Consider the following 27,610-nt stretch of genomic DNA (forward strand, 5'->3'; position numbering starts at 1 on the left):
AGGACCTGAGGGAATGGTGTCAAGCTGTGACAGGGGAGGTTCAGGCTGCATGTCTGGAAAAGGTTCTTCACCAAAAGGGTTGTCATGCACTGGAGCAGGCTCCCCAGGGATATAGTCACGGCACCAAGCCTGTTGGAGTTTAAGAAGCCTTTGGACTATGCTTTTAGTCATATGGTTTGAATTTTTGGGTAGACCAGTGTGGTGCCAGGAGTTGGACTTGATGATCCTTGAGAGTCCCTTCCAACCCTTGCCTTGACGCCTCCTTTCATGGAACTCAAATCCACCACCTTAAGGTCACTGTATCTAAGGCATCCTCTGCCACCTCGGCCTTCAGGCCCTAGAGGGCCTGCCACATTCTGGAGTTCCCTGCAACTGAGGGTCTGGGCAGCTCCTTTGGTCCTTGGGAGGTCCGTCTGAGTGGAGGTGTCTGCCTGCGGAGGGAGCTCTGGCCCCTCTGTCTGCATGTCAGCTCGGCCTGGCAGGTGCAGTGGCTGGACGCCATTTGGCTTCCAGCAGAAGGCTGCTGCTTGTTGCCCCAGAGCAGAAACAAGCGGCCCACCTGCCGCCCTCTCGTGTTGTCTGCTGGTGCTGCGACACTCCCAGGCTGACATGTCATGGCCTGTTTGCCCTCCTTGGTTGCCGCACTCCCTAGGGGCTGCCTTTGTACATGTGGTGGCGGGGTGGCCCGGACACTGCGCCTGGCCTCGCCCAAGCCCTGGCAGCATGAGGACTGGAGGAAAGCAAAGGTCACTCCAGTCATCAAAAAGGGCGAGAAGGAGCAGCTGGGTAACTACAGTCCAGTCAGCTTCACCTATATCCCTGGTAAGGTGATGGAACAACTTATCCTTGGCTCTGTCTCTAGTCATATCAAGGATAAAAGGGTCGTTAGGGGCAGTCAACATGGCTTCACCAAGGGGAAGTGTCTGTGCTACCCCCCAGCTGGTGACCCCATGACACAGCAACCCTCTCGTACCCATTCCCGGGGAGCTGGCTGGGCCCTGCTTCCTCCCCTGATTGGTCCTGGGGAGCTCCCGTCTCTCATGGGGCTCTCAAAAGCCCTTGTGACCTTGAAGCGACTGTCACATGAGACAACGCTGATCCTGTGCCCCCTCTCCACAGACCAGAAGGCATTGACATGAGGGATAGTGGTGAACGGAAACAAGCCTCTGCTCGGGTCAGCAGGAGAAGCTCCTCCCTGTGTCCCTTGCCTGCACTATCCCCACCTTCATGAGGAAGCAGCAGCAGGTTGTTGTCAGAGGTGACTCCCTTCTGAGGAGAACCCATGGAAAGGGCCTGATCTGCCGACCTGACCCAGCCTTCAGGGAAGCTTGCTGCCTCCCTGCGACTCGGGTAAAGGATGTTACCCGGAAACTCCCTAGCCTGGCACGGCCCTCGGATTATTATCCGCTCTTGCTTGTACACGTGGGTAGCAACAAAGTCATGACAAGAAGTCCAAGGACGATTAACTCAGACTTCAGGGCCTTAGGCTGATTGGTAAAGAGATGGATGAGGAACACAGGGAGTATTCCTCTCTATCCCTCTCGCTGTAGGGAATGATATTGAAAGAAACAGGTGGACCCAGCTTATCAGTATATGGCAGAGTAATACAGAACCAGCCAGTGTTACGGCGAGACCTCTCCCAGGATATTTCTCTACGGTCTTGGGAATCTGGGGAGGCCCCAGTTGGCTGGAGAGTAGCAAACGTTACTCCAGTTTTCAAGAAGGCCAAGAAGGAAGAGCGCGGTAGTTGCAGGCCTCTCAGTCTCTCTTCGGTGCGTTGTAAGACTAAGGAGAAGATTATTCTGGGAGTTACTGCAAAACACTTGAAAGGCAATGCAGTCATTGGTCCAAACCAACATGAGTTCGTGAAGGGAAAGTCATGCCTTATGAGCTTAATATCCTTTTCTGACCAGGTTATGCACCCAGGTGGATGAAGTTTAAGCAGTGGAGGTGTTTGGGTTTTTTTGTTTCTTTTTTTTTTTTTTTCCTTTCTGGATTTTGGCATAGCTTTTAATACCGTCTCTCACAATATCCTTCAGGACAAAATGCCCAGCTTTGCAGCTGGAGAAGAACACAATACAAGGGGTGAACAATAACTGGCTGAAGGGTCAGGCTCAAAGAGTGGCTGTAAAGAGGGTAACATCAGGTTGGTGGACAGTCCCCAGTGGTGTTCCCACAAGGCGCTGCCCATCGTGTGCCCTGGGCAAGCCCGAGGAAGGCCTCAGCCTGCAAAAGGGAAGAACTGGCAGCTTGGAGAGGGCCAGTGTAAAAACATCACTTTGCACCAGACTGACAAACCACATCCCTCGTCTTGTTTTTTGTTATTATTTTTTATTCTTATCGGCAGAAGACATGTCTTCTGGCCAATGACTGGTAGCCGTTCCTCTCCCATGCACCTGCACCCAGTAAATGCAGGTGTATTCTGGATTTCCCCAGTTGCTATGTATGACAATTTTGATAAACTGAAAGGCTCTGGGGATCTCCTGCAAAGAAAAAGGACAAAAAGATGTGTCACCCTTGAGGTGGAAGGAGCCAGAGCTGCCTCCAAACCCCTTCTTCGGCCAGCCAGGCCCTTGCTCCAGGACCAGCTCCTGCTCCGGCCAAGGAGGCAGCTTCTTGCTGCTTCTCCTCTCCCACCCAGGCCGCCAAGGCTCGCTGTGCCCAGGCAGAGCCAACAGCCAGCCTCTGAGAGTGCGGCGGGCAGTGGTGGAAGCCTGAAGCTCTCTGATCCTGGGGGAAATGGGCAAGGACCCTGGAGAAAGTCCTGAGGCCAGGGCAAGGTGCTGGCTGCCCTCTTTGCTACCAGCACCTGCCCAGCATGTGCAGCCTGGGCTCTCCGGGCACACACAGCAACAGGGACAGCCCGGCCCTCGCTCAGTTTCTGCTGCCCTGCCGCCCAATGCCCACCCTCCCTGCCCACCCTGTCTCTCTTGCATGGGCTGGGGCCCCTGCCCTGGGAGGGACCCTCCACACTCCTGCCACTGACTTGCTGCCAACACAGCGTTTCTGGAGTGGCCTCCTGTCCACCCCCTCTGACTGTACCTGCAGAGGGAAGGTCTGCATAGGCTCCTTCTGCACGGCATAGGTGAACGTCCCGAGCAGAGTTTCAGTTTCTTTTTCCTCATCCACTCCCTGTGGGGATAAAGCACAGGGCAGCAGGTCAGGCTCATCCCCGTAACAGCTTCCCCCGAGTGCATCCCAGCCCCTAGTGCCCAGCAGAGACTTACAGAGATGGTGAAATCTCGGGGGGCACTGCTGAATTTCCCAAGCTCTGAGTCCATCTCTGAGGTGTGGATGATGGTGACCATGGCTGCTCGGATTTTTGCAGGCAACCTAATGACCACCTGGCCCCGAGACCCTTGGAAAGCCCAGCAGTTGCCCAGGGAAACATCCGGCTGAAAGCAGAGAGCAACAGCAGTGAATGGCTGGGCTGTGATGGGGCCCGCGCCACCACGCAGGCAGTGCCTGTGCCTGTGGGGGTCTCTCTCCTCTCTCTCCTGAGGGGAGGTGCCCCACAGCTTGCCCCCAGCTTTACAAGGGGGAGCAAACCGGCACTGTTGGTTTCTACTACCATACCTGCAGAATAGTGTCTGGAGTGTTTGGGGTACAAAGCAGCCAGAACAGCCGGCACAACCGCATGCCGTCCCATGTGTATGTCTCTGAAGATCTTTCCAGGTCGATGGTGGCCCCTGAAGGGAGAAGAGAGCAGCTGACTGCTGGAGGCCCAGTCACACAAGACTGCTGGATGTAAGCTATTTCTAAGGCTGCCTGACAGCACTGTTACCTGGGAGGTGCCCCAGGAAAGGAGGGGATGCTTGTGTCCTGTGACGGCATCTCTCTCAGAGCTGCCTAAAGCCAAGGGCTGTGGGCGCAGGCAGACAGCAAGCCCCCACATGTAGGCCAGCAGACTCCAGCCCAGGTGCCACCGATTGGCAATGGCAAAGGACGACCCGGCCACTGATTTTCGGTCCCCACGACAGCTTCATGCAGAGGAGAGAGTGACGGGCCAGCTGGGGCATGGCAGGAGCAGCAGCAAGGAGCCCCAGGGCATTATAGGGCTGAGCCAAGGGAGCTGCGTGGCCACAGTCAGGCTGTTGGGCCCCGTGATTTTGTCTCATCCCCTCCATATCAGAGGTCCGAGCCTGCAGTGCCTGTAGCTTCCTTTTGGGAGGGCCAAGCAGGAGCCTAGCGACATGAGACCTGCCTGCCTGTGTCCATACCTGTGCTTTTCAGAGCCCAGTCAAGCATCTGTTGGGACTTTTTAAAACAGTTAATAGACACTGTGTCTCTCGTGTCCTGAAGTTCCTGGGAAAGACAGAAGGGAACAAAGGAAACAACCACGTCAGCACCACGCAAAGGAAGACGTCCATGTCAGAAAACCCAAACAAGATTTGTCCCATGTGCTGCAAGGCTCAAAGTCTTCTGACCAGAGAGAACTTGGCAAGAACACTGGTGTCCACAGCCACAGTGTGTGTGTGTGTCCAGGCCCCACAGTGCGTTCTCTGGCAGTCCTCCCTGACCTGGCTGACATTGCCTGGTCCAGCCTGGCCAGGAGAAGGGGCTTTAGGGCAAACAACTGGCCCGTGGCAAGAGATGGGTGGCCGGGGTAAGCTGGAAAACCCCACCAGCAAACCCAGGAAAGGCTTTGTCAAGGGCTCTGCTCATCCAAACCCTCTTCCCCAAAGTGTAGGATCACCTTTTTCAGGGTGCTGATCTTGTCAGTCAGCAGAGCCACCACCTCACTGTACTCCTGGAGCATCTTCGCATTCTGATCCTGCAGCCCAGCAAGCCTGTTCCTGCAGATATGGGCAAAGCAGACCTTGTCAGGGAGCCACCAAGAGCCTCCAAGCTCAGGGATGAGCGAACACAGGTGCTCAAGCCCTCTCTTCTTTTGCCAGCTTTCCAGTGCTTCCTTCCCTTCACCGCCACTGTTAGCAAAAGAGAGGGAGGGAGGGGCCCAAGCCCTGGGTGCGAGTGGGTGTTGCCACGAGGCTGGCTGCCACAGCCCTACCATATGAGGTGCAGGTGAGGAGAGGCCTCTTACCTTGTGGCCACTACTTCGGGCAAACACTGCTCCGGCAGCACCTGAAAGAGAAAGGATCTCCATTGGAGCACCAGAGCCGCTGCGGCTTTCCAGAGCCAGCAGCTCTAGCACGGCATGGCAGAAGCTGCTGCTTCTCTGGCTCACTGCTTGGAAATGGAGGATGCAGCAGTTTGCCCAGCTGCCACCAGCAGAGCTCCGCTCTGGGATTTTCTTCTCATCAACAGCAGTCACTGACCTTTTGCTCCTGCCGTTCCTGCCCCATTCTTGCCACACAAGCCCCAGAGAAGCCAACAACTGCAAACACATCACCGAGAGAGTTATTTCACTAGGGTTTCTGATGATCTCCGCAGCCATGCCCTTTCCTCCCACAGCAGTGGGGTGAGAAGCTGCCCAAGGACACGACGAGGTGGTGCAGAGAGAGGATGGGGCTCCAAGCAGGAACCCTCTCCCCAGGTTCTGCGTGGCCCTGGTCTGCGTGCTCAGCACCCCACACCTGCTCCCCATTTTTCCTCTCCTGTTTGCAGGGAGAGAGCCCTCCACATCCCTCCTCCTCCGCACCCCCACGGCGAAGCCCTGATTTAGACGTGTTCTAATTCCCAGGCAATGCCCACGTCTGGCCCTGCCTCCTGCTGTCTCTGCTTCCCCCAGCGCACCTCTGAGCAAGGCTCTGCTGAAGCAGCCATGGCAGAGCAGTGCAGGAGCTGGGCGGTTTCCCGGCATGGCCCCCAGCCTGGCGCTAGTTTCCAGGAGACACAAGGACCTCCTCCAACCTACCCCCTTCACAGCTGAAAAACTTTCCTCTCCCCCTGTCTGTCTGTCTGTCTGTCTGTGTGCCTCTCTCTCACACACACTCTGATCATGCCAGCGAGGTGGGAAGGCCATACAGCCTCCCCTCCACAGGCTTGTGTATGTCTGTATCAGCCGTGAGGCCAGGTGGGATCTGCATGTAGCTAGTATCTGGGGAGCTCCCTGAACCATGCACGTGTGAGGCTGGAAGGGCCCCGTGGACCTCCAGCGCCTCTGCCTCACGCTGGGACACGCATCCTGTGCCTCTGTGCTACCGCTGGCAGTGCAGAAGTACTCACTGAAAGCAGCCACAACTGTCAAGAGGATCGTGAAGAGCCTCTTCTTCTGCAGGGTGTTGCTTTGCCTGAAAAACAGCGAGTCCTGGTGTTGCCAGTGCTCAAGGTTTGGGGAATTTTCTCTTACGAGCTGAGAAGCCACAGTCTTGGGGGTCAGCCGGTGACAGAGAGCTGCCAAAGCAGTCCCCCAAAGCAGCAGGCTTTCTGTCAGCCCCCGTCAGCACCACTGGCAGAACTGGCCAAGAGAAAGTGCTCCACGAGCACCCTCAGAAAAGGAGATGACACTACTCCGAGAACATATGTGAGCCTCTTTGCCACTTACAGTGGGGTTCCCAAGGCCCAGAGCCCTTGCTCTGCCCACAGCACTCGTGGACTTCTGCGCTGTGTCCCCGCAGCCCCACATGAGGCTCTGTCTGTGCTACCCCCCAGCTGATGTCCCCACGACACAGCAACCCCCTCGTACCCATTCCTGGGGAGCTGGCTGGGCCCTGCTTCCTCCCCTGAGTGTTCCTCAGGGGTTCTTTGCTGCAGGGCTCTCAAACGCCCCTGTGACCTTGTCTCCATGGTGAAGCCTTCTGCTTGTGAAGTTCTTCCTCTTCAGCTACAGAAGCACACTCTGCCCAGGGCAAGGGCAGTCAGCAAGAAGGCCAACGCTGATCAGCAGGAGGAGCGTGCCTGCCACGGGCACACAGCTGCCAGGACACCGCGAGCTTCTTTCAGCCGGGCAGTCACGGCCCACAGTGCCAGGCGTTGGCCAGTGGAGCTTTTAGTAGCAGCCAGCCGTGACCTCACAGAGGCCTTGTCTTGCACGGTGTGAGGTCATGGCTGTGCTGTCACAGCCAGGGCTACCGGGGGCAGGAGGTGGGGAGAAACACTGTGGCTTTCCTGACACAGCCCATCCGCGGCTGTTCCGAACCCCAAGCTGGGGAGCGCTGGGGACAGACGAGAGGTAGTGTGGTGCTGCCAGCAGTCACCACATCCAGGTCCTCGAGGCCCTGGGTGTGTGCAGGATTTGCTGCTCCACCTAGATCCACACAAGTCCGTGGGTCCGGATGGGATTCATCCCAGGTGCTCAGAGAGCTGGCCGACGTCATCAAAGAGGCTGGCAGATGTTGTGCCAATTTTCAAGAAGGGCAAGAAAGAAGAGCCTGGTAACTGCAGGCCTGTCAGTCTCATGTCAGAGCCTGGTAAAATTATGGAGAAGATTATCCTGGAAGCTATTGAAGCACACCTGGGGGACAATGCAGTCATTGGTCCCAGACAGCATGGGTTGACGAGCGGTAGGTCCTGTTTAACAAATCTGATTTCCTTTTATGATAAGATCACCCATCTAGTCGCTCAAGGGAAGCCAGCTGATGTGATCTTTTTGGATTTCAGTAAAGCTTTTGACACAGTTTCCCATAGTCTCCTACTGGCCAAAATGTCCAGCATACAGCTAGACAGAAACATCATATGATGGGTGAGCAATTGGCTGGCGGGCAGGGCTCAAAGGGTTATGGTAAGTGGGGCTACATCAGGCTGGTGGCAAGTCACCAGTGGGGTCCCCCTGGGCTCCATTTCATAAACTATTTGGATGTAGGACTAGAAGGTGTTTTGAGTAAATTTGCTGATGATACTAAACTGTGAGTTGTTGACTCTGTTGAGGGTGGAAAGGCCTTGCAGAGATCTGGGCAGACTGAAGAGCCGGGCAATCACCAACCACATGAAGTTTAACAAGAGCAAGTGCCGGGTCCTGCACCTGGGAAGTGGCAACCCTGGCCGTACGTACAGGCTGGGCAACGAGATACTGGAGAGCAGCCCTGCAGACAGGGATCTGGGGGTTTTGGTTGACAGCAAGTTGAATATGAGCCAGCAGTGTGCCCTGGCAGCCAGGAGGGCCAACCGTATCCTGGGGTACGTCAAGCACAGCATTGCTAGTCGGTCGAGGGAAGTGATTGTCCCGCTCTACTCTGCGCTGGTGCGGCCTCACCTCGAGTACTGTGTGCAGTTCTGGGCACCACAGTACAACAAGGATGTGAAACTATTGGAGAGTGTCCAGAGGAGGGCTATGAAGAGGGTGAAGGGCCTAGAGGGGAAGACATAAGAGGAGTGGCTGAGGTCACTTGGCCTGTTCAGTCTGTAAAAGAGGAGGCTGAGGGGAGCCCTCATCGCAGTCCTCACCAGGGAGAGTGGAGGGGCAGGCGCCGATCTCTTCTCTTTAGTGACCAGCGATAGGACCTGAGGGAATGGTGTCAAGCTGTGACAGGGGAGGTTCAGGCTGCATGTCTGGAAAAGGTTCTTCACCAAAAGGGTTGTCATGCACTGGAGCAGGCTCCCCAGGGATATAGTCACGGCACCAAGCCTGTTGGAGTTTAAGAAGCCTTTGGACTATGCTTTTAGTCATATGGTTTGAATTTTTGGGTAGACCAGTGTGGTGCCAGGAGTTGGACTTGATGATCCTTGTGAGCCCCTTCCAACTCTTGCCTTGACGCCTCCTTTCATGGAACTCAAATCCACCACCTTAAGGTCACTGTATCTAAGGCATCCTCTGCCACCTCGGCCTTCAGGCCCTAGAGGGCCTGCCACATTCTGGAGTTCCCTGCAACTGAGGGTCTGGGCAGCTCCTTTGGTCCTTGGGAGGTCCGTCTGAGTGGAGGTGTCTGCCTGGGGGGGGAGCTCTGGCCCCTCTGTCTGCATTTCAGCTCGGCCTGGCAGGTGCAGTGGCTGGACGCCATTTGGCTTCCAGCAGAAGGCTGCTGCTTGTTGCCCCAGAGCAGAAACAAGCGGCCCACCTGCCGCCCTCTCGTGTTGTCTGCTGGTGCTGCGACACTCCCAGGCTGACATGTCATGGCCTGTTTGCCCTCCTTGGTTGCCGCACTCCCTAGGGGCTGCCTTTGTACATGTGGTGGCGGGGTGGCCCGGACACTGCGCCTGGCCTCGCCCAAGCCCTGGCAGCATGAGGACTGGAGGAAAGCAAAGGTCACTCCAGTCATCAAAAAGGGTGAGAAGGAGCAGCTGGGTAACTACAGACCAGTCAGCTTCACCTATATCCCTGGTAAGGTCACAGAATCACAGAATCGTCTAGGTTGGAAGAGACCTCCAAGATCACCTAGTCCAACCTCAGCCCTAACACTAACAAGTCCTACACTAAACCATATCACTAAGGGCTACATCTAAACGTCTTTTAAAGATCTCCAGGGATGGTGACTCAACCACCATCTGGGCAGTCCATTCCAGTGCCTAACAACCCTTTCAGTAAAGAAACTCTTCCTAACATCCAACCTAAACCTCCCCTGGCGCAACTTTAGCCCATTCCCCCTCGTCCTGTCACCAGGCACGTGGGAGAATAGACCAACCCCCACCTCTCTACAGCCTCCTTTAAGGTACCTATAGAGAGCGACGAGGTCTCCCCTGAGCCTCCTCTTCTCCAGGCTAAACAACCCCAGCTCCCTCAGCCGCTCCTCGTAAGACTTGTTCTCCAGACCCCTCACCAGCTTCGTTGCCCTTCTCTGGACTCTCTCGAGCACCTCCATGTCCTTCTTGTAGCGAGGGGCCCAAAACTGAACACAGTACTCGAGGTGCGGCCTCACCAGAGCCGAGTACAGGGGGACAGTCACCTCCCTAGACCTGCTGGCCACACTGCTTCTTATGCAGGCCAGGATGCTGTTGGCCTTCTTGGCCACCTGAGCACATGCTGGCTCGTATTCAGCCGACTATCAACCAGTACTCCCAGGTCCTTCTCTGCCAGGCAGCTTTCCAACCACTCTTCTCCCAGCCTGTAGCGCTGCTTGGGGTTGTTACGCCCCAGGTGCAGGACCCGGCTCTTGGCCTTGTTGAACTTCATGCAGTTGACCTCAGCCCATCGGTCCAGCCTATCCAGATCCTCCTGCAGAGCCTTCCTTCCCTCGAGCAGATCGACACACGCACCTAACTTGGTGTCATCTGCAAACTTACTGAGGGTGCACTCGATCCCCTCATCCAGGTCATCGATAAAGTTATTAAAGAGGACCGGCCCCAGCACTGAGCCCTGGGGGACTCCACTAGTAACCGGCCTCCAACTGGATTTGGCTCCATTTACCACAACTCTTTGGGCCCGGCCATCCAGCCAGTTTTTAACCCAGCAAACCGTACGCCAGTCCAAGCCACGAGCAGCCAGTTTCTTGAGGAGAATGTTGTGGGAAACGGTGTCAAAAGCCTTACTGAAGTCAAGGTAGACCACATCCACAGCCTTCCCCTCATCCACCAAGCGCGTCACTTGGTCATAGAAGGAGATCAGGTTCGTCAAGCAGGACCTACCTTCCATAAACCCATGCTGACTGGGCCTGATCGCCTGGTTGCCCTGCAAGTGCCGCGTGATGACATTCAAGATAATCTGCTCCATGAGCTTCCCTGGCACTGAGGTCAAGCTAACAGGCCTATAGTTCCCCGGGTCTACCCTCCGGCCCTTCTTGTAGATGGGCGTCACGTTTCCTAGCCGCCAGTCGACTGGGACCTCCCCTGATAGCCAGGACTGCCGATAAATGATGGAAAGCGGCTTGGCCAGCTCCTCCGCCAGTTCGCTCAGTACCCTCGGGTGGATCCCATCCGGCCCCATCGACTTGCGTACATCCAAGTGCTGTAGCAGGTCGCCAACCATTTCCTCATGGATAGTGAGGGCCACATCCTGCTCCCCATCCCCTTCCACCAGCTCAGGGTACCAGGTATCCAGAGAACAACCGGTATTGCCGCTAAAGACTGAGGCAAAGAAAGCATTGAGCACCTCAGCCTTTTCCTCATCTTTTGTAACTAAGTTTCCCCCCACATCCAGTAAAGGATGGAGATTCTCCTTAGTCCTCCTTTTTGAGTTGATATATTTGTAACATTGTTTTTTGTTATCTTTAATGGCAGTAGCCAGATTGAGCTCCAGATGAGCTTTGGCCTTTCTAATTTTGTCCCTGCACAGCCTCGCAACATCCTTATAGTCCTCCTGAGTAGTCCCCCCTCTTTTCCAAAGATTATAAACCCTCCTTTTTCTCCTAAGCTCGAGCCACAACTCTCTGCTCAGCCAGGCCGGTCTAGTTCCGCGTCGGCTCGTCTTTGGGCACGTGGGGACACACCGCTCCTGAGCCATTAAGATTTCCTTCTTGAGGAGTGCCCAGCCTTCCTGGACTCCTTTGCCCTTCAGAACCTCCTCCCAAGGGACTCTGCCAACCAGTGTCCTGAACAGCTCAAAGTCAGCCCTCCGGAAGTCCAAGACAGCGGTTTTACTGGTCCCCTTCCTGACTTCGCCAAGAATAGAGAACTGAACCATTTCGTGGTCACTCTGCCCAAGACAGCTCCCGACCACCACATCTCCCACCAGTCCGTCACTGTTTGTGAACAGAAGGTCTAGCGGGGCACCTCCCCTGGTAGGCTCTCTAACCAGCTGCGTCAGGAAGCTATCTTTCACGCTCTCCAGAAACCTCCTAGACTGCTTTCTCTGGGCTGTGTTGTGCTTCCAGGATATGTCTGGGAAGTTGAAGTCCCCCACGAGAACAAGCGCTGACGATTTCGCGGCTTCTGCCAGCTGCCTGTAGAACTCCTCATCCGTCTCCTCATCCTGGTTCGGCGGTCTATAACAGATCCCCACCAGGATGCTTGCCTTGTTGGCCTTCCCTCTGATCCTAACCCATAGGGACTCAACCTTATCAGTCCCAGCCTCAAGTTCCTCAACATCTAAACACTCTCTAATAGAGAAAGCCACACCACCACCCCTTCTGTGCTGCCTGTCCCTTCTGAAGAGCCGATAGCCAGACATTGCAGCACTCCAGTCATGAGAGTGGTCCCACCACGTTTCCGTGATGGCAACCAAGTCATAGCCTTCCCGCTGCACGATGGCTTCCAGCTCCTCCTGTTTGTTGCCCATGCTGCGTGCATTAGTGTAGATGCACTTCATTCGGGCCATTGCCTTCTTCCCCAGCTTTGCCATTGTTCCCCCCGGCACAGCTCCAACAGGCCTTCTTTCAGCCCCATCCCCCTTCTTTCCTAGTTTAATGCCCTCTCAACGAGCCCTGCTAGCTCCTGGGCTAGGATCCGTTTTCCCCTTAGAGATAGGGACCCGTCTGCGGCCATCAGGCCCTCGGATTATTATCCGCTCTTGCTTGTACACGTGGGTAGCAACAAAGTCATGACAAGAAGTCCAAGGATGATTAACTCAGACTTCAGGGCCTTAGGCTGATTGGTAAAGAGATGGATGAGGAACACAGGGAGTATTCCTCTCTATCCCTCTTGCTGTAGGGAATGATATTGAAAGAAACAGGTGGACCCAGCTTATCAGTATATGGCAGAGTAATACAGAACCAGCCAGTGTTACAGCGAGACCTCTCCCAGGATATTTCTCTACGGTCTTGGGAATCTGGGGAGGCCCCAGTTGTCTGGAGAGTAGCAAACGTTACTCCAGTTTTCAAGAAGGCCAAGAAAGAAGAGCGCGGTAGTTGCAGGCCTCTCAGTCTCTCTTTGGTGCGTTGTAAGACTAAGGAGAAGATTATTCTGGGAGTTACTGCAAAACACTTGAAAGGCAATGCAGTCATTGGTCCAAACCAACATGAGTTCGTGAAGGGAAAGTCATGCCTTATGAGCTTAATATCCTTTTCTGACCAGGTTATGCACCTAGGTGGATGAAGTTTAAGCAGTGGAAGCGTGTGTTTTTTTCTGGATTTTGGCATAGCTTTTAATACCATCTCTCACAATATCCTTCAGGACAAAATGCCCAGCTTTGCAGCTGGACAGATACACAAGATCACTTCTGGGCTGCTGGCTCCTGGCATCTCTCTCCTCACTCTGGGCTTTCCTCGCTGCAGGGACCCGTTGCTCTCCCACAGGCTGCTGCGGATCTGGGTTGACCACTCCAGGGGTTGACTTTTACTGGTGGCTATGCAGCGTTTAAATTGCCTGCCGCAGCAGACAGATCTGCCCAAGCCCATCAGCCCTACACCGCCACCCTCCTGCCCAGCTGCTGTTCGGCTCTGTACTTGTTGCTATCATGCTGTTTAGAACCATTATCTTTGCTAAAAATAGAAAAAAATAAAAATAAAAATCAAAGCAAACATACTTGATAAAACAAACATTGAACAGAAGTCCATAAAGAAAGGCTAATTTGGGGTTGAACACACCAATTCCAATGCTGTATTTAGATGAGATTTTAGCTTTAGGAAGCTCAGAGTGGTGTTAATGAGGGGATCAAACTTTTAATCTTTTTACAGCGGCAACAGACCCTGTACATGGACAGAGTTATAAGTTTGTCTTTAGAAAGCTGGTGATATTCCATTGGTCTTTTTTGATTTAAAAATGTAGACTTGTTGAAAAATGTCAGTTAGCCAAGCATGAAAATTTCCAGGTATGTATGAAAGGTATGTAGGAGGACCCACTGCTTAGAGGCCTGCTGACGGAAGACTGTATGTGCATTTTTCACCATATTGCAGAAAAGATGATGTGGCTCTGCCCTATATTTGGAGTTTTGAGTCAGATTTAGTGTTTTATCATGGTTATTTTCCATGTGTTGAAATTGTTTGGCTTGATAGCATATGCCTTTAGGAATTAAAGTAGGTTCCACTGAAACTGGTTCTTGCTCAATGTTCATTTTTATAGGCGCTCAGTTGTAATTGGAAACCATCTCAGTCTATGGTGCTTGTTGAGATGTTTCTGGAAGCTGTGATCTTTAGGTTTAACCTTTTCTTTCCTTTCCTTAGAAATGTAACTACTATTGATATTTTGCTTTCATTTTCCAAGCCTGTAAAGAACCTTAAGCAACAAAACCTTAATATTTAAATTATTGGAATCTGTTAATTGTTCTTCTTTCCTAAGCTATTATTATAAAACCAAAGTTAATATCATTGACAGATACTTGCATGTACCATGCTTGACCCAATGAACTTTTGGAGAGTGAAAGTCCTCTGTTTACGTCCAAGATTAATCACTAATTTGGAAGAGACCTTGTTATTTGCTTGAGCTATCTGAGTCACAGAATCACAGAATGTTAGGGATTGGAAGGGACCTTGAAAGATCATATAGTCCAATCCCCGTGCCAGAGCAGGAACACCTAGATCAGGTCACAAAGGAACATGTCCATGTGGGTTTTGAATGCCTCCAGAGAAGGAGATTCCACAAGTCCCCTGAGCAGCCTGTTCCAGTGTTCTGTCACCCTCACTGTGAAAAATTTTTGTCTTATATTTAAGTGGAAACTGCTATGTTCCATCTTGCACCCCTTGCCCCTTGTCCTCCTATCACTGGATGTCACTGAAAAGAGCCTGACTCCGTCCTCCTGACACTCACCCTTTACTCATTTATAAACATTAATAAGGTCACCCGTCAGTCTCCTCTTCTCCAAGCTAGAGACCCAGCTCCCTCAGCCTTTCCTTGTAAGGCAGATGCTCCACTCCCTTAATCATCCTTATGGCTCTGCACTGGACTCTCTCAAGCAGTTCCCTGTCCTTCTTGAACTGAGGGGCCCAGAACTGGATGCAATATTCTAGATGCGGTCTCAGCAGGGCAGAGTAGAGGGGGAGGAGAACCTCTCTCGACCTACTAACCACACCCCTTCTAATACACCCCAGGATGCCACTGGCCTTCTAGGCCACAAGGGCACAGTGCTGTCTCAGTCATCCTGCTATCCACCAGGACTGTCAGGTCCCTCTCCCCTTCACTGCTCTCCATCAGGGCAGTCCCCAACTTATACTTGTGTCTGGGGTTGTTCTTGCCCAGATGCAGGACTCTACACTTGCCTTCATTATATTTCATTAAATTTCTCCCTGCCCAACTCTCCAGCCGGTCTAGGTTCCACTGGATGGTAGCATAGCCTTCCTGCGTGTCAGCCACTCCTCCCAGTTTTGTGTCATCAGCAAACTTGCTGATGGTGCACTCCATTCCCTCATCCAAGTCACTGATGAATATATTGAATACTGGCCCCAATAGGGGGCCCAGGGGGCCATAGGGGTGACTTCTGTGAGAAGAATCTAGAAGCTGCCCCATGTTAGGTAAGGGCCCCACTGCTGACTAGAGCTGAGCCAATAAGTGATGTTGTTTGCGCCTCTGTGAGAGCATATTTAAGACAGGAAAAAAAAACGCCGCGCCACACAGCAGCTGGGAGAGTGAGAGGAGTGAGAAACAACCCTGCAGGCGCCAAGGTCAGTGAAGAAGGAGGGGGAGAGGTGCTACAGGCGCCGGAGCAGAAGTCCCCTGCAGCCTGTGGTGAGGACCATGGTGAAGCAGGCTGTCCCCCTGCAGCCCATGGAGTACCACGGTGGAGCAGGGTTCCACGCTGCAGCCCATGGAGGAGACCACAGTGGAGCAGGTGGACCTGCACCGGCAGAGGCTGCAGCCTGTGGAAGACCCCTGCCGGAGCAGATTCTGGGCTGCACCTGTAGCCTGTGGAGAGGAGACCACGCAGGAGCAGGTGACGTGGCAGGAGCCCGTGGGGGACTGAGGTTGGAGCAGTTTGCTCCTGAGGGATGGACCCTGTGGTACGGACCCATATCTGGAGCAGTTCTTGAAGAGCTGTTGCCTGTGGGAAGCCCACGCCGGATCAGTTCAGCAAGGACTGCATCCCATGGGAGGGACCCCACAGCACAGGGGACAAGAGTGACCGAGAAGGAGCGGCGGAGAAGAAGCACTATAGACTGACCATAACCCCCATTCCCCCGTTCCCCTGCGCCACTCGGGGGGAGGAGGTAGAAGAGGGTAGATGGGGGGGGAAGGCGCTTTTGTTTCTCACTTCTCTAGCTTGTTAGTAATAGGTAATAAATCTTACTATATCCCTATGCTGAGTCTGTTTCGCCCGTCATGATAATTGAGTGATCTCCCCATCCTTATCTCAACCCTTGAGCCCTTTGCATCCTATTTTTCTCCCCCTTCCCCTTTGAGAAGGGGGAGTGAGAGAGCGGTTGTGGTGGAGCTCAGCTGCCCACCTGAGTAAAACCACCACAGTACCGACCCTTGAGGGACTCCACTAGATACAGGACTCCAACTTGAGTCCGTCCCATTAACCACAACCATCTGGGTTCTTCCCTTCAGCCAGTTCACATTCCACCTCACTACCCGATTGTCCAGACCACACTTCCTCAGTTTAGTTGCAAGGATGCCATGGGAGACGGTGTCAAAGGCTTTACTGAAATCAAGATAGACCACGTCCACTGCCTTTCCATCATCTTTCCACCTGGTTATCTCCTCATAAAAGGCTATCAGGCTGGTCAAGCATGACTTCCCCTTGGTGAAGCCATGTTGACTGCCCCTAGTGACCCTTTTATCCTTGATATGACTAGAGACAACGCCAAGGATAAGTTGTTCTATCACCTTATCAGGGATGGAGGTGATGCTGACTGGTCTATAGTTACCCGGCTCCTCCTTCTTGCTCTTTTTGATGACTGGAGTGACATTTGCTTTCCTCCGGTCCTCAGGCAACTCTCCCGATGCCCGGGACTTACCAAAGATGATGGAGAGTGGCCTAGTAATGACTTCCTCCAGCTCCCTCAGCACCTGTGGATGCACCCATCAGACTTATGGACTTATGGATGTCCAACTTGCTTAATCAGTCCTTAAGCCAGCCCTCATCAGTCAAGGCAAACTCCTTCTTTATTCTGACTTCCTCTGGGGCCTCAGGGCTACAGGACTCCTCAGGAGATCCTCTGATATTATAGACAGAGACAAAGAAGGCATTCAGTAACTCCGCCTTCTCTTCTGTCACCAGGACACCCACCTCACTCATTAGTAGGCCTACATTGCCTCTAGAGTTAGTTTTATCCACAGTGTATTTGAAGAAGCCATTTCTGTTGTCCTTGACCCCTCTCACAAGGTTTAGTTCTAAGGAGGGTTTGACTTTCCTAGTTGCCTCCCTAAGTCCTCTGACAACAGCCTTATATTCCTCCCAAGTGACCAGCCCCTCCTTCCGTCATTTGTATACTCTCCTCTTTCACTTGAGCTTGCCCAGCAGTTCCTTATTTAACCATGCAGGTCTCCTGGCTCTCTTTTCTGATTTCCTACCTGTTGGGATGTTCTGTTCTTGAACTTGGAAGAAACAGTCCTTGAATGCTAACCAGCTGTCTCGGGCTCCTTTTCCTTCAAGTACCTTGTCCCCAAGCAAATGCTTGAAAAGGTCAAAACCCCTACTGAAGTTCAGGGTTGCAATTCTGCTCGGTACTCTGTTCCTGCCACATGAGATCCCAAACTCCACCATCTCATGGTTGCTGCAAACAAGGCTGCCCTCAGCCTTCACTGCTTCACAACCAGCCCCTCCTTGTTGCTGAAGACAGGATCCAGCAGCACTCCTCTCCTAGTTGGCACATGACCATGTGCATCAGTAAGTTATCATCAGTACACTGACGGAACCTCCTGGACTGCGGACGGCTGGCTGAGTAGGCCTTCCAGCAAATGTCAGGGTAGCTAAAATTCCCCCCAATAACCACTGTTATCTGTTATAAGATACTGTTATAACTGTTATAACCACTGTGGACCTGTGATCACGAGGCTGCTATCAGCTGCCTGTAGAAGGCCTCATCAACTTCCTCATCCTGATCTGGTGGCCTGTAATAGACACCCACAACAGTATCCCCCATGCCAGCCTGTCCCTTAATTCTCACCCACAGACTCTCAACTCGCTCCTCATCTGCCCCTGGACAGTACTAAATACAATGTTGTTGCTCTGTCACATAAAAAGCAACTCCGCCACCTCACCTTGCAGCCTGTCTTTCCTGAGAAGGACATACCCATCCATGACCACATTCCATTCATGTGAGCTGTCCCACCATGTCTCTGTAATTGCCACCAGATCATAATCTCCTGACCGAACACAGATTTCAAACTCCTCCTTATTCCCCATGCCATGTGCATTGGTGTACAGGCACTTCAGAGAGCGAACTGAGCACATCGATTTCACCCTAGAGGGGTGGGAGGCCTCCCAGTCTTCATCACTGCTAGAGTGCTGCCCCACCGGTGCAAGCCCAGCTACAACCCTATCCCCCTTCGGATCTAGTTCAAAGCTTTCCAAATGAGCCCTGCTAATTCCTGCCCCAGAACCCTTTTGCCCCTGTGAGATAAACCTTTCCCGTGTATTACTGTCAGGCCTGGTGTCTTATAAAACCAGCCATTATTAAAGAACCCAAAGCCCTGCCTATAGCATCAGTCACATAGCCAATCATTTATGGACTGGATCTTTCTATTCCATCCCACATCATCACCCCAGAATGGAAGGAGGGAAGAGAAAATGACTTGCGCCACAGACTCTTTCACCAACCGTCCCAAGGCCTTGAAATCTTTCTTCATTCCCCTCAGACTATGGGATGCAGCTTCCTCCCCACCTATCTGGAAGATCAGTAGCAGGTAGTAGTCTGTCATGCGTACCAGGCTGGGGAGCGTCCTGCTGATATCCCTGATCCAGACTCCAGGCATGCTGCAGACTTCCCTTTGATGAGGGTCAACTCTGCATATCAGGCCCTCTGTTCCTCTCAGAAGGGAATCTCCTACTACAATTGCCCTTCTTTCTTTCTTTTCGGAGGCAGTCTTGAGGTATGGTGTCAACTGCCACTTCCTGTGTGACCTCACAGGTGGGCCTTCCACCACATGCTTGCCTACCTCTTCTTCAAGATCCAAGGCCTCAAACCTATTACGGAGGGTCTGCTGGGGAAGAGAGGTAGGTAGGGAGGGGGGTTGCCCACAATGCCAAACTGGGACTCACTTCCAACCCTCCTCATCTTTTTGGTCCCCTCCCTCTGTCCGACAGCAACAGTGCAGGGGCTCTACCACCCTCTGGGGGGCATCCCCCTGGTGCCCTTCTCTCTGGCACACCAGGGAGTTACTTCACCAGTCATTCTCCTCCTCACATGTCCTGATGCTCCTTAGTCTCCCCACCTCCTCCTTGGGCTCAGCCATCATGGTGAGCAAACCTTCCACCTGAGATCAGGCGGTCTCCCCCCTGCCCTCCTCCAGCAGCAGCAGGCTCAGGCACTCCCTGCAGCCAGAGGCCTGAGCAGCCACGTCTCTGGGCAGGCCCTGCATCTGGGTCACCACAGTCTTTTTGGAGTTAGCTCTCTGCCTAGTAGACACCATGGTAAGTGTGCGATCTTGCAGACTGCCAAGAGATGGTGCAGAGGTCCTGTGCCCTGCCATACCAGCTGCACACCGGTGCACATGCAATACTGGCCCCTCCCTGCTTGCGGTGGGCAGTGACATGTCACTGCGCTCCCGGAGGCTGTTTCTAGGCAGAGGACATGGGCACAGTCGCCATTGCCCTGGCAACGCCCACTCCACTGTCAGCCTCTCTCTTGAGAGCTGGTGGGTGCAGCCTGGTCATGCTGCTGTCCTGGGACACCTCTGGAGAAACAAGGGCCCGAGATCCCCCTGTAATTCATGGTCAGGTGCTGTGGCTGTGCCGGCTCTGAGGCAGCTAACCTCGACTACTGAAGAGTATGTGTTGTGATGTTTTCCATTCTCCTCTTCCATCCCATACAAATTTCCTCAAAAAAAGAACACACACACACACACTCTACTCTTCTTCACACCCACCCTACTCTTCTGCCTTGTCACACTCTATGATTCATAGAATCATAGAATGGCTTGGGTTGCAAGGGACCTTAAAGATCATCTAGTTCCAAGCCCCCTGTGACATGAGCAGGGACACCTCCCACAAGATCAGGTTGCCCAGGGCCCTGTCCAACCTGGCTTTGAACAGCTCCAGGGACTTCCTGGGACATTCACATCTTTTCTGGGCAACCTCTTCCAGTACCTCACCTTTACCTCATAGTAAAGAATTTCATCCCAATATGTAATTCTATCCTATTTTGTTTAAAAACAATTCTCTTTGTCCTATCATTATCTGTCTGAGGAAAAAGTTCATCTCCATCTTTTTTATAAGCCCCCTGTCAGTATTGAAAAGCTGCAGTGAGTTCTTCCTGGAGTCTTCTCTTCTCCAGGCTGAACATCCACAGCTCTCTCAGCCTTTCTTCACAGGAGAGGTGCTCCAGACCTCTGAGCATCTTCATGGCCCTCCTCTGGACCCCTGCTAACAGACCTACTTCCTTCTTGTGCTGGGGGCCCCAGAAGTGGATGCAGCAGTCCAGTGTGGCCTCCCAAGGGCAGAGCAGAGGGGGACAATCACCTCCCTCCACCTGATGGTCACTCCTCTGTTGATTCAGCCCAGGATGCAGTTGGCCTTCTAGGCTGCAAGCTTACACTGCTGGCTCATGTTGAGCTTTTCATCCAACAGAACCCCCATGACCTTCTCCACAGGGCTGCTCTCAGTGAGTTCTTCTCCCAGTCTGTCTTCCTGTCTGGAATTGCACTTTCCCAGGTGCATCACCTTCCACTTGGCCTCGTTGAACCTCATGTGGTTTACATGGGCCCACTTTTCAAGCTTGTCCAGGTCCCTTTGGATGGCATCCCTTCCTTCTGTTATATTGACTGCACCACTCAGCTCAGTGTCCTCTGCAAACTTGCTGGGGGTGCACTCGATCCCATTGCCTATGTCATTGATAAAGACATTGAACACTACTGGTCCCAAGACAGGTCCCTGAGGGACACCACTCATCACTGGCCTCCACTTGGACATAGAACCATTGACCGCCACTCTCTGGATGCAGCCTTCAAGCTAATTTCTTATCCACTGAAAGGTCCATCCTTCAAATCAATCTCTACAATTTAGAGATCAGGATGTCATATGGGACTGTGTCAGAAGGCTTTACAGAAGTCCAGGTAGATGTCATTGATTGGTCTTCCCTTGTCAAAAGATGTAGGCACTCCATCATAGAAGACCACCAGACTAGTCAGGCACAATTTCCCCTTTGGGAAACCATGCTGTCTCAGATCACCTCCATGTTCTGTGTGTGCCTTGACATTGCTTCCAGGAGGATCTGTTCTATATCTTCCCAGTCACAGAGGTGAGGCTCACCAGTCTAGTTCTCTGTGTCCTCCTTTCTACCCTTTTTAAAAATAGGAATGATGTTTCCCCTTTCTCGAGACCGGGGACTTTGCCTGACTGCCAAATGTGATGGAGAGAGGCTTGGCAAATCTGTCAGTCAGTTCCATCAGGACTCTGGGATGCATGTCATCGGGCCCCATAGACTTGTACCTCTTCAATTTCATCAGGTGGTCTCAAAACCGCTCCTCGCTTACAGTGGGAGTGACTTTGCTCCCCCAGCCCTTAAGAAGAGGCTGAGGGATTTGAGAGATGTGGAAGGCCTGACTGCCAGTGAAGAGCGAGGCAAAAAACTTGGTGAGTAGCTCAGCCTTGTCCATGTTTGTTGCTACCAGTTCTCCCATCTAGTTTATTGTTTATTCCTTTGAAAGTTTTGTTGTTTTTTTTTTTTTTTTCTTTTTCTTTGGGTCATGTCATGTTCTACCTGTTTCCTTTAAAAGGTATTTATTGAGCAGCAGTCACAGCAGTCTAAATTCTTTATCAAAATGTAGGCAATATGCTCTTTCAATAATTGAACAGTCTACTCAATCTTCACTAAATTAATTAAAGATATATTTAGTTTCTTTTCTAGGAGAGGGAGAGAGAATATAAGAAAGCAGGAAATGATCTTTACACATCAGTCTCTGTTAGGAAATAATTGAATGCAAAGACTACTGAAGAGGCTGCAGTTTTAATGAGCTTTTATTAACTTTTCTACCAGCATTTCCATTTTTTCTCTACTAAGATCTCCGCCCTTACTCAGTATGGTAGCACTCCTAGGTGGATGACCGTGCAGTAGAAAGATGTTTCCGCTCATCTAGCACTTGTGGAAATAAGAAAATGTTTTCTCTGAAGCTTCACAGCACTGTCTGGAAATGTACCTTTTGTGCACAGTATGTCCAAATATCTGGGAAGAATGAAGAATTCAGGTTCACCTCACTCAAAGTTTAAGTACATATTAAAGACACAGAAGGAGATAGACCATTACTATGGGATCACAGTTCACTATTAAATACGTTGAAATGCTGTAGGTGTTGGGTGACTGCATCTCTCTCAAAATGTTATGGGACTAATGGCTTGGTGAGATCTCATGACAAAGTTACTCTGGTGCAATAATATTGCTAAGGAGAGCTACTCCAATAGTATTGCTAAAGAGCTACTCCAAATTTAGGCTAGCAGAAACAGGGATATGACTCAACCCAGGCCTCTGGTGAAACAAAAACTTTCTGTTTCTGAATTTCCATGGAAAGTAACTCCACAGCTCTTTATGGCTGGCAAGGTCGAAGGGAGGAGATGAATTCTGTGGAGGGGTAGGGAAGATCTGATTTATTCCTGTAAACATAATGGGGCTTATTTAAGGGTTATTCCAATATAAGATACCTTGTGTTTGTACAGTAAATTGAAAAGAAAAAAATATACACCAAAATACCCTGGGTATTTCTCTGAATGATCTCCCAGGAATAACTCTGTAATAGAATTAGAAGGTAAGTTGAGCCACAGGGAGTTTGCAAGGTATGCGGGAGGAAGAGAATGAAGCAAAAAGAGGTGCCCATATAAATGAGTAAAGAAAACTTGTTGTTGGGCCTCACAGCTAAGTGTATATCTGCTAAGTCTTCCTTCTTCCTGGGAAAATCTCAGCCTCATCTCTGGCACTTTCAGAGTAGATAACCTAATGACATTCAGTCTGGCTGCATTACAGAAGTAGTATTTTCATGAGGACAAACTGTTGGAACAACAGTCTGTTGAATTACTCATGCTTTCCTTTAGCAGGCATGTATGTTTTGTTTTCCATAGCAGCATTTTTTAATTATTTATTTTTAGTGCCTATTAAGAATTCACCAGTCCTACTTCCACTGTTCAGAGTTTCTGGGTTTGCTTCCACAGTGTGGTCACATAGCATCCTTTTAGAGTATTTTTCTGAAGTCTGTTGACAGGAAGCAAACAATAGTTTTTATGAATTTTGTGAAACATTTTTTTAAAGCATACAGAAAGTATTTTTGTAGGGAAAAAGTTGTTGCTCTTGACACCTTCGCTTTCTAGTTTTTCAGTTTTAGTGAGAAATTGAGGCCTTCATAGCTAATGATGGAACTCTGGTAGGACTAGCTTTTCTCCATCACAGCCTACAGTAGACAAGAACCTAATAATGAAGAAGAGGAATTGCAATGTATTTGTACAATAGAAACTTTACCTAGAACAGATTCAAAATGATTAAATTGGATAAGCAATCATGCAGATGCTCAGCTGCCCCTGGAAAAAAAATGTTAAATGAAGAGTGGGATGATTTACACTAACATTTATCCTCCCAAAAAGCTGTCAGTCAAGCATTTTCTCTCTTCTCCTGAGAAACAGGATTTGTCAGATTTCCTGAGCCAGTGGTATTTAAAAAAAAAACAAAACACACAATTAAAACAAAAAAGAATAGATGTTTTTCCTACAAAGGAGCTATTGATTTGTGCTTGTCTTTTCAAAAAAAAAAAAAAGGGGGGGGGTTACAAAATGTCTAACTACAAACCTATGCTAAAAACATTCCTGTGTAAGTGAATTTTTTTTTTTCCTTTTGGTCAACATTTAGCTCCTTATTGGTCTACTCAGTAAACCATCAGTAGAACAGCATAAATGTGGCTACTTCATTGTACTCTCTGTTTTTTGTGAGACTTCCTCCTTTTGATCAACATCTTACCATAGGAGTACTCTCAAACAAGTGAACCTATGTGTGTAGTGATGTGCTAGACAGATGATTTGTCTCTATGTTAGTGCTGTCTGCTGCAGGCAAACATTGATGTAACAGTGCAGAATGATGTCTCTTAAACCTCTTTCCCAAATGCAACCATTTCATAGTACAGAAAAAGAACTATAACTGTTAATCTACACAGCTAACAAAAAGCACTACTGATTCCCATGCTGTCTGTACCTGTGAACATTATCATTCCCTCTGCCATCTAAAAAAAGCATAATTCTTGCAAATACCAAATAATAATGTAATACACTTTTATTTTCATGCATTAGGGATTGCATGATATTTAACTTGCCTTAGGCTTTGTTCTGCTAATTCTGGTTTATAAGGTTAAACCTTGGTCATTAAAATGAGAAAAGCCTACTATTAAGATTCTTCTACTAGGTCATAAATGTAAACAAAGCCAAGAAACAAACTAGAGCTACCCACATCCATGCTTTGGGCTAATGCCTTGAATCATCATACTATTAGCAGAAAATCTCATGGTTCATTTTTCTCTTCTCCTCTTGTAACAGGGAACATGAACTCTGCAAACTTGCTGTAAAGCCTCAGTTCCATCCTGTGGAATGTCATTAGAAGATTTAGTTGTATCAGGAAGACAAATAGATCTTGGTTTATATTTCTGGGAGAAGAAGAAACATCCTCCTTGCTCCAGATAGCATATACCCTGCCCCACATGTTTTTTCTGTAGCTTGTCTGGCATTCTCCTTATAACAAGGGGCAAGAGGTGTGTTAACAGGAGCTGATCAGTGCTGTCTGTCCTGTCTTCATACTGATTTCCATTTCTAACCATATCCTGGGCAAGGAGCTCCATGTGTGTGGAGGCTTATCGCTGGCCATGGGAGTGAGTCTGTAGGTCATAGAATGCGTGGTGGTGTGCCAGCCACTGGAGGGACCAGGGTGCCCTACATTTTGACTGGGTGTCAGTTAGCATGTGCAATCACCAGCAGATATCAAGCCAGACTAGTGGCAGGTAGGATAAGGAACATGGGAGCCATGCATGGGAGTGATCCTAAGACTGGCCTAGATACTGTTGAGACCAGAACATCTGAGAGTTGGCTACTCTAGTAGCAATAGGTCCAAGCCAGCTACTGCAGAGTCCATGGGTCTGAGTTGGCTACTGGTAGGTTCCTTGGGTCTATACCAGATACCAGAGATACTTGTTTGTGTATGCATGTGTGTGTGTGCATGAAGCAACCTGGAGACAATAAGGTCCAGTGCTACTTGAGACATGTATGTCTAAGATCACTTAATGGAGGGATACATACTGAATATATATACATACTGAATATATATACACATATATTTTACACTAACAGGCTTTCATCCTGATTGGCCAGAGAGGGAACAGGATGAGCCTTTTGTTGTTGTCTGCATTTCTGTGAGTGCTGCTTCTTTTGTCTGCACTGACCTGCATTGGCTGGATGTGTGTACTTGTATACATGTTATGTATATCCCCATGTCTGCTTACTGGGAATATATGCTCAGCCTCACTACTTGATGGTCCTGAGGACATAGATCTACAGCAGCCTTAGCACTGTTAGGCTGATTGATTCAGCAGCTCCAAATACAGGCTAGCAAAACCTTCCATTATTTAGAACACTAACCTGTGGACCTTGAAGTATCACCCTCACCATCATACACTTGGGAAAGCTAAGTATAAAAAAGAGATGTTACTCAATTCACCCAGAAAGCCAAAGGCAGATAATCTGTGTTTTTTACCTGTTAGAAAAGTGAGAATCACCACTCAAGAACAGTGACCAAATCAGAGCATCTGTGAGCTGAGGATACTGTAGACAAAAAGGAATGGACAGGAACAAAAGCCCCCCGGCTCAACTAGCAAGGTGTCTGTGAGAAGGAAGAGATTGGAAATGTCTCCCACACCTTACCTCAGCAAGCAGTAGTTACCATTTTGAGAAATACTCAAAGTAAAGACATTTCAAGCTTTATTCTACTTGTCCCAAATCAAATCAAATCAAATCAAATCAAATCAAATCAAATCAAATCAAATCAAATCAAATCAAATCAAATCAAATCAAAGAAATAAACAGAACCACTACATCTTTGTTTAAGAGTGTGTCATATTTTAATCTGGTAAGTTACATGCAAAGTATAGTAACTACTATAATAACACGTGCCTTGTTATTAATTAATTGTGTGTCACACCAGATTACCATTCTATCCTTTGCCTTGCTCCAGACCACACAGTAAAGAAAGCATTTCTCACACTTATCATTAAGGTCTTTAAGACAGACCACAATGCAGTTAAACTATTGTGCTGTTGGAGGTGCGTAACAGCTTGGCATGTGGTTTTCTTACGCTTCACACTTGGGTTGTGTCAAGTAACAGTGCCAAGCAGCAACACGTGAAGTCTGTAGATGGTGGGTAAATATATCTTACTGTGGCTAGTCTGCAGATCCTTGTTCCTTGCTTCAAGCACTGCAAAACAAGCCAGAAGCAATGAAAAGGGAGGATGCTTGGCTTGACTTCCTCTTTGGCTGACAGTTCTGGAGAAATCTGCTCCCTCAGTTCCTTAGTTGGAGGGAAGCCTGCCAGGACATGGGGCATTTTGAACATGGGTGTCGATGGGGGAGAGAAGAGATAAAACCTGAAGTGAGCTCTTTTACTGTTACAGAAATATACTGGAAGTGTTTAGAAAATACCCTGCTAAGTGTATCTGGATTGCTTTATTTTGTGTGAAAGCCACCTGGAAAATCTTCTTGACTCAGCTGGAGCATAAAAACAACTTGCCAAAGCATCATCTCAAGCTCAGCTAATTGGAGTACTAGTTATTAAGCTGTTACTGGCTGAGGCAGTTTGTGAAACCGCAGAGAAGTGAAGTTAATGGGTAGGGAACAGTAAGGCAGGAGAAGAGGATGCTGTCTTCCCTTCCTTGCATGATAAAGTGACCGTGTCATAATTTACAGCTTTCCAGCTCAGCATCTGTGTATTTGTGTGTGTGACAAGATGTTTTTATATATACATTTTATATTTGTATATATATATATACATGTGTATTTATATACATTGTATTATATGTATATATGTGTATATGTATACATGTATATGTGTATATATATATGTATATTATATACATATGTATTAATATACATTGTGTATATATATGTGTATATATTGTGCATATATACATATATATGTATATAAATATGTATATATTTTATATACATATTTATATGTATATATTTATATTTTTATATATATATAGTCATGCATATGACTACATACAAAATAAAAATACATAGACCTACTTGCACAGAGATTTATATTCATTTGCATATGCTGTTCATGTGTCTGCATAAGAACAAGCTCCTGTGAACTGCCTGAAGTCTTCTGTGTGATTGGTTCCATTTTGGAATTGTTATGGCATGCTAGAATTAAATCACAACAAAATCCACTTTTTCTGTCATCCAAGCCTGACTTAATTTGACAGGGACCACTTGAGATAAGTATTCTCCATGAAGGGAAATCTGGCCAATTCTATCTTGTGCAACAAAATCCAGTGACTTGAAGATGGGGCACTGAGATAGTAGCACACCAGTTTTGTACTCGATAATTTCTAATGGTTAAATGGTTTTAAGGCTTTTTTAACACAGGTCTCATTCCGTATCCTAGTGGTGACAAAAATGATTCACTGCTATACGGAGAAAAACTGGACAAGGCCCCTAGTTGTTAGTGTTGTACATAGAGCTCAAGTCTTCTTCTGATGTTGATTAGGTGGATCTTTGACAAACATCCACATTCGTACCCATGTCTGTTTTAGAGCAAGTGAATTCCTCTGATCAGGCTAAGTGGCTTGTTGCAGTTGCTGGGATACACATGTGAAAGTATGGGTTCTGAAAACAGCTATACCTAGT

At 49.6% G+C, this 27,610-nt stretch overlaps 1 protein-coding gene and 1 long non-coding RNA gene across 2 annotated transcripts in view; one reads left to right on the forward strand and one right to left on the reverse strand.

Annotated features, from left to right (window-relative positions):
* LOC310889620 overlaps positions 1-27,610 on the forward strand; it is a 95,620-nt gene that overhangs the window by 46,419 nt on the left and 21,591 nt on the right. The window lies entirely within an intron of this gene.
* LOC310889618 (uncharacterized protein) lies at positions 1,473-7,580 on the reverse strand. Its single transcript, XM_083817331.1, has 6 exons — positions 4,697-7,580; positions 4,221-4,305; positions 3,577-3,689; positions 3,228-3,395; positions 3,043-3,132; positions 1,473-2,483 (listed from the first exon to the last, which is right to left on the reverse strand). The coding sequence occupies exons 1-6, from the start codon at positions 6,020-6,022 to the stop codon at positions 2,325-2,327; spliced, it is 1,941 nt and encodes a 646-aa protein (XP_083673457.1). The 5' UTR covers positions 6,023-7,580; the 3' UTR covers positions 1,473-2,324.

The sequence above is a fragment of the Anser anser genome (assembly GCF_964211835.1).
Source record: "Anser anser genome assembly, chromosome: Z".
In the NCBI taxonomy this organism is placed as follows: Eukaryota; Metazoa; Chordata; class Aves; order Anseriformes; family Anatidae; genus Anser; species Anser anser.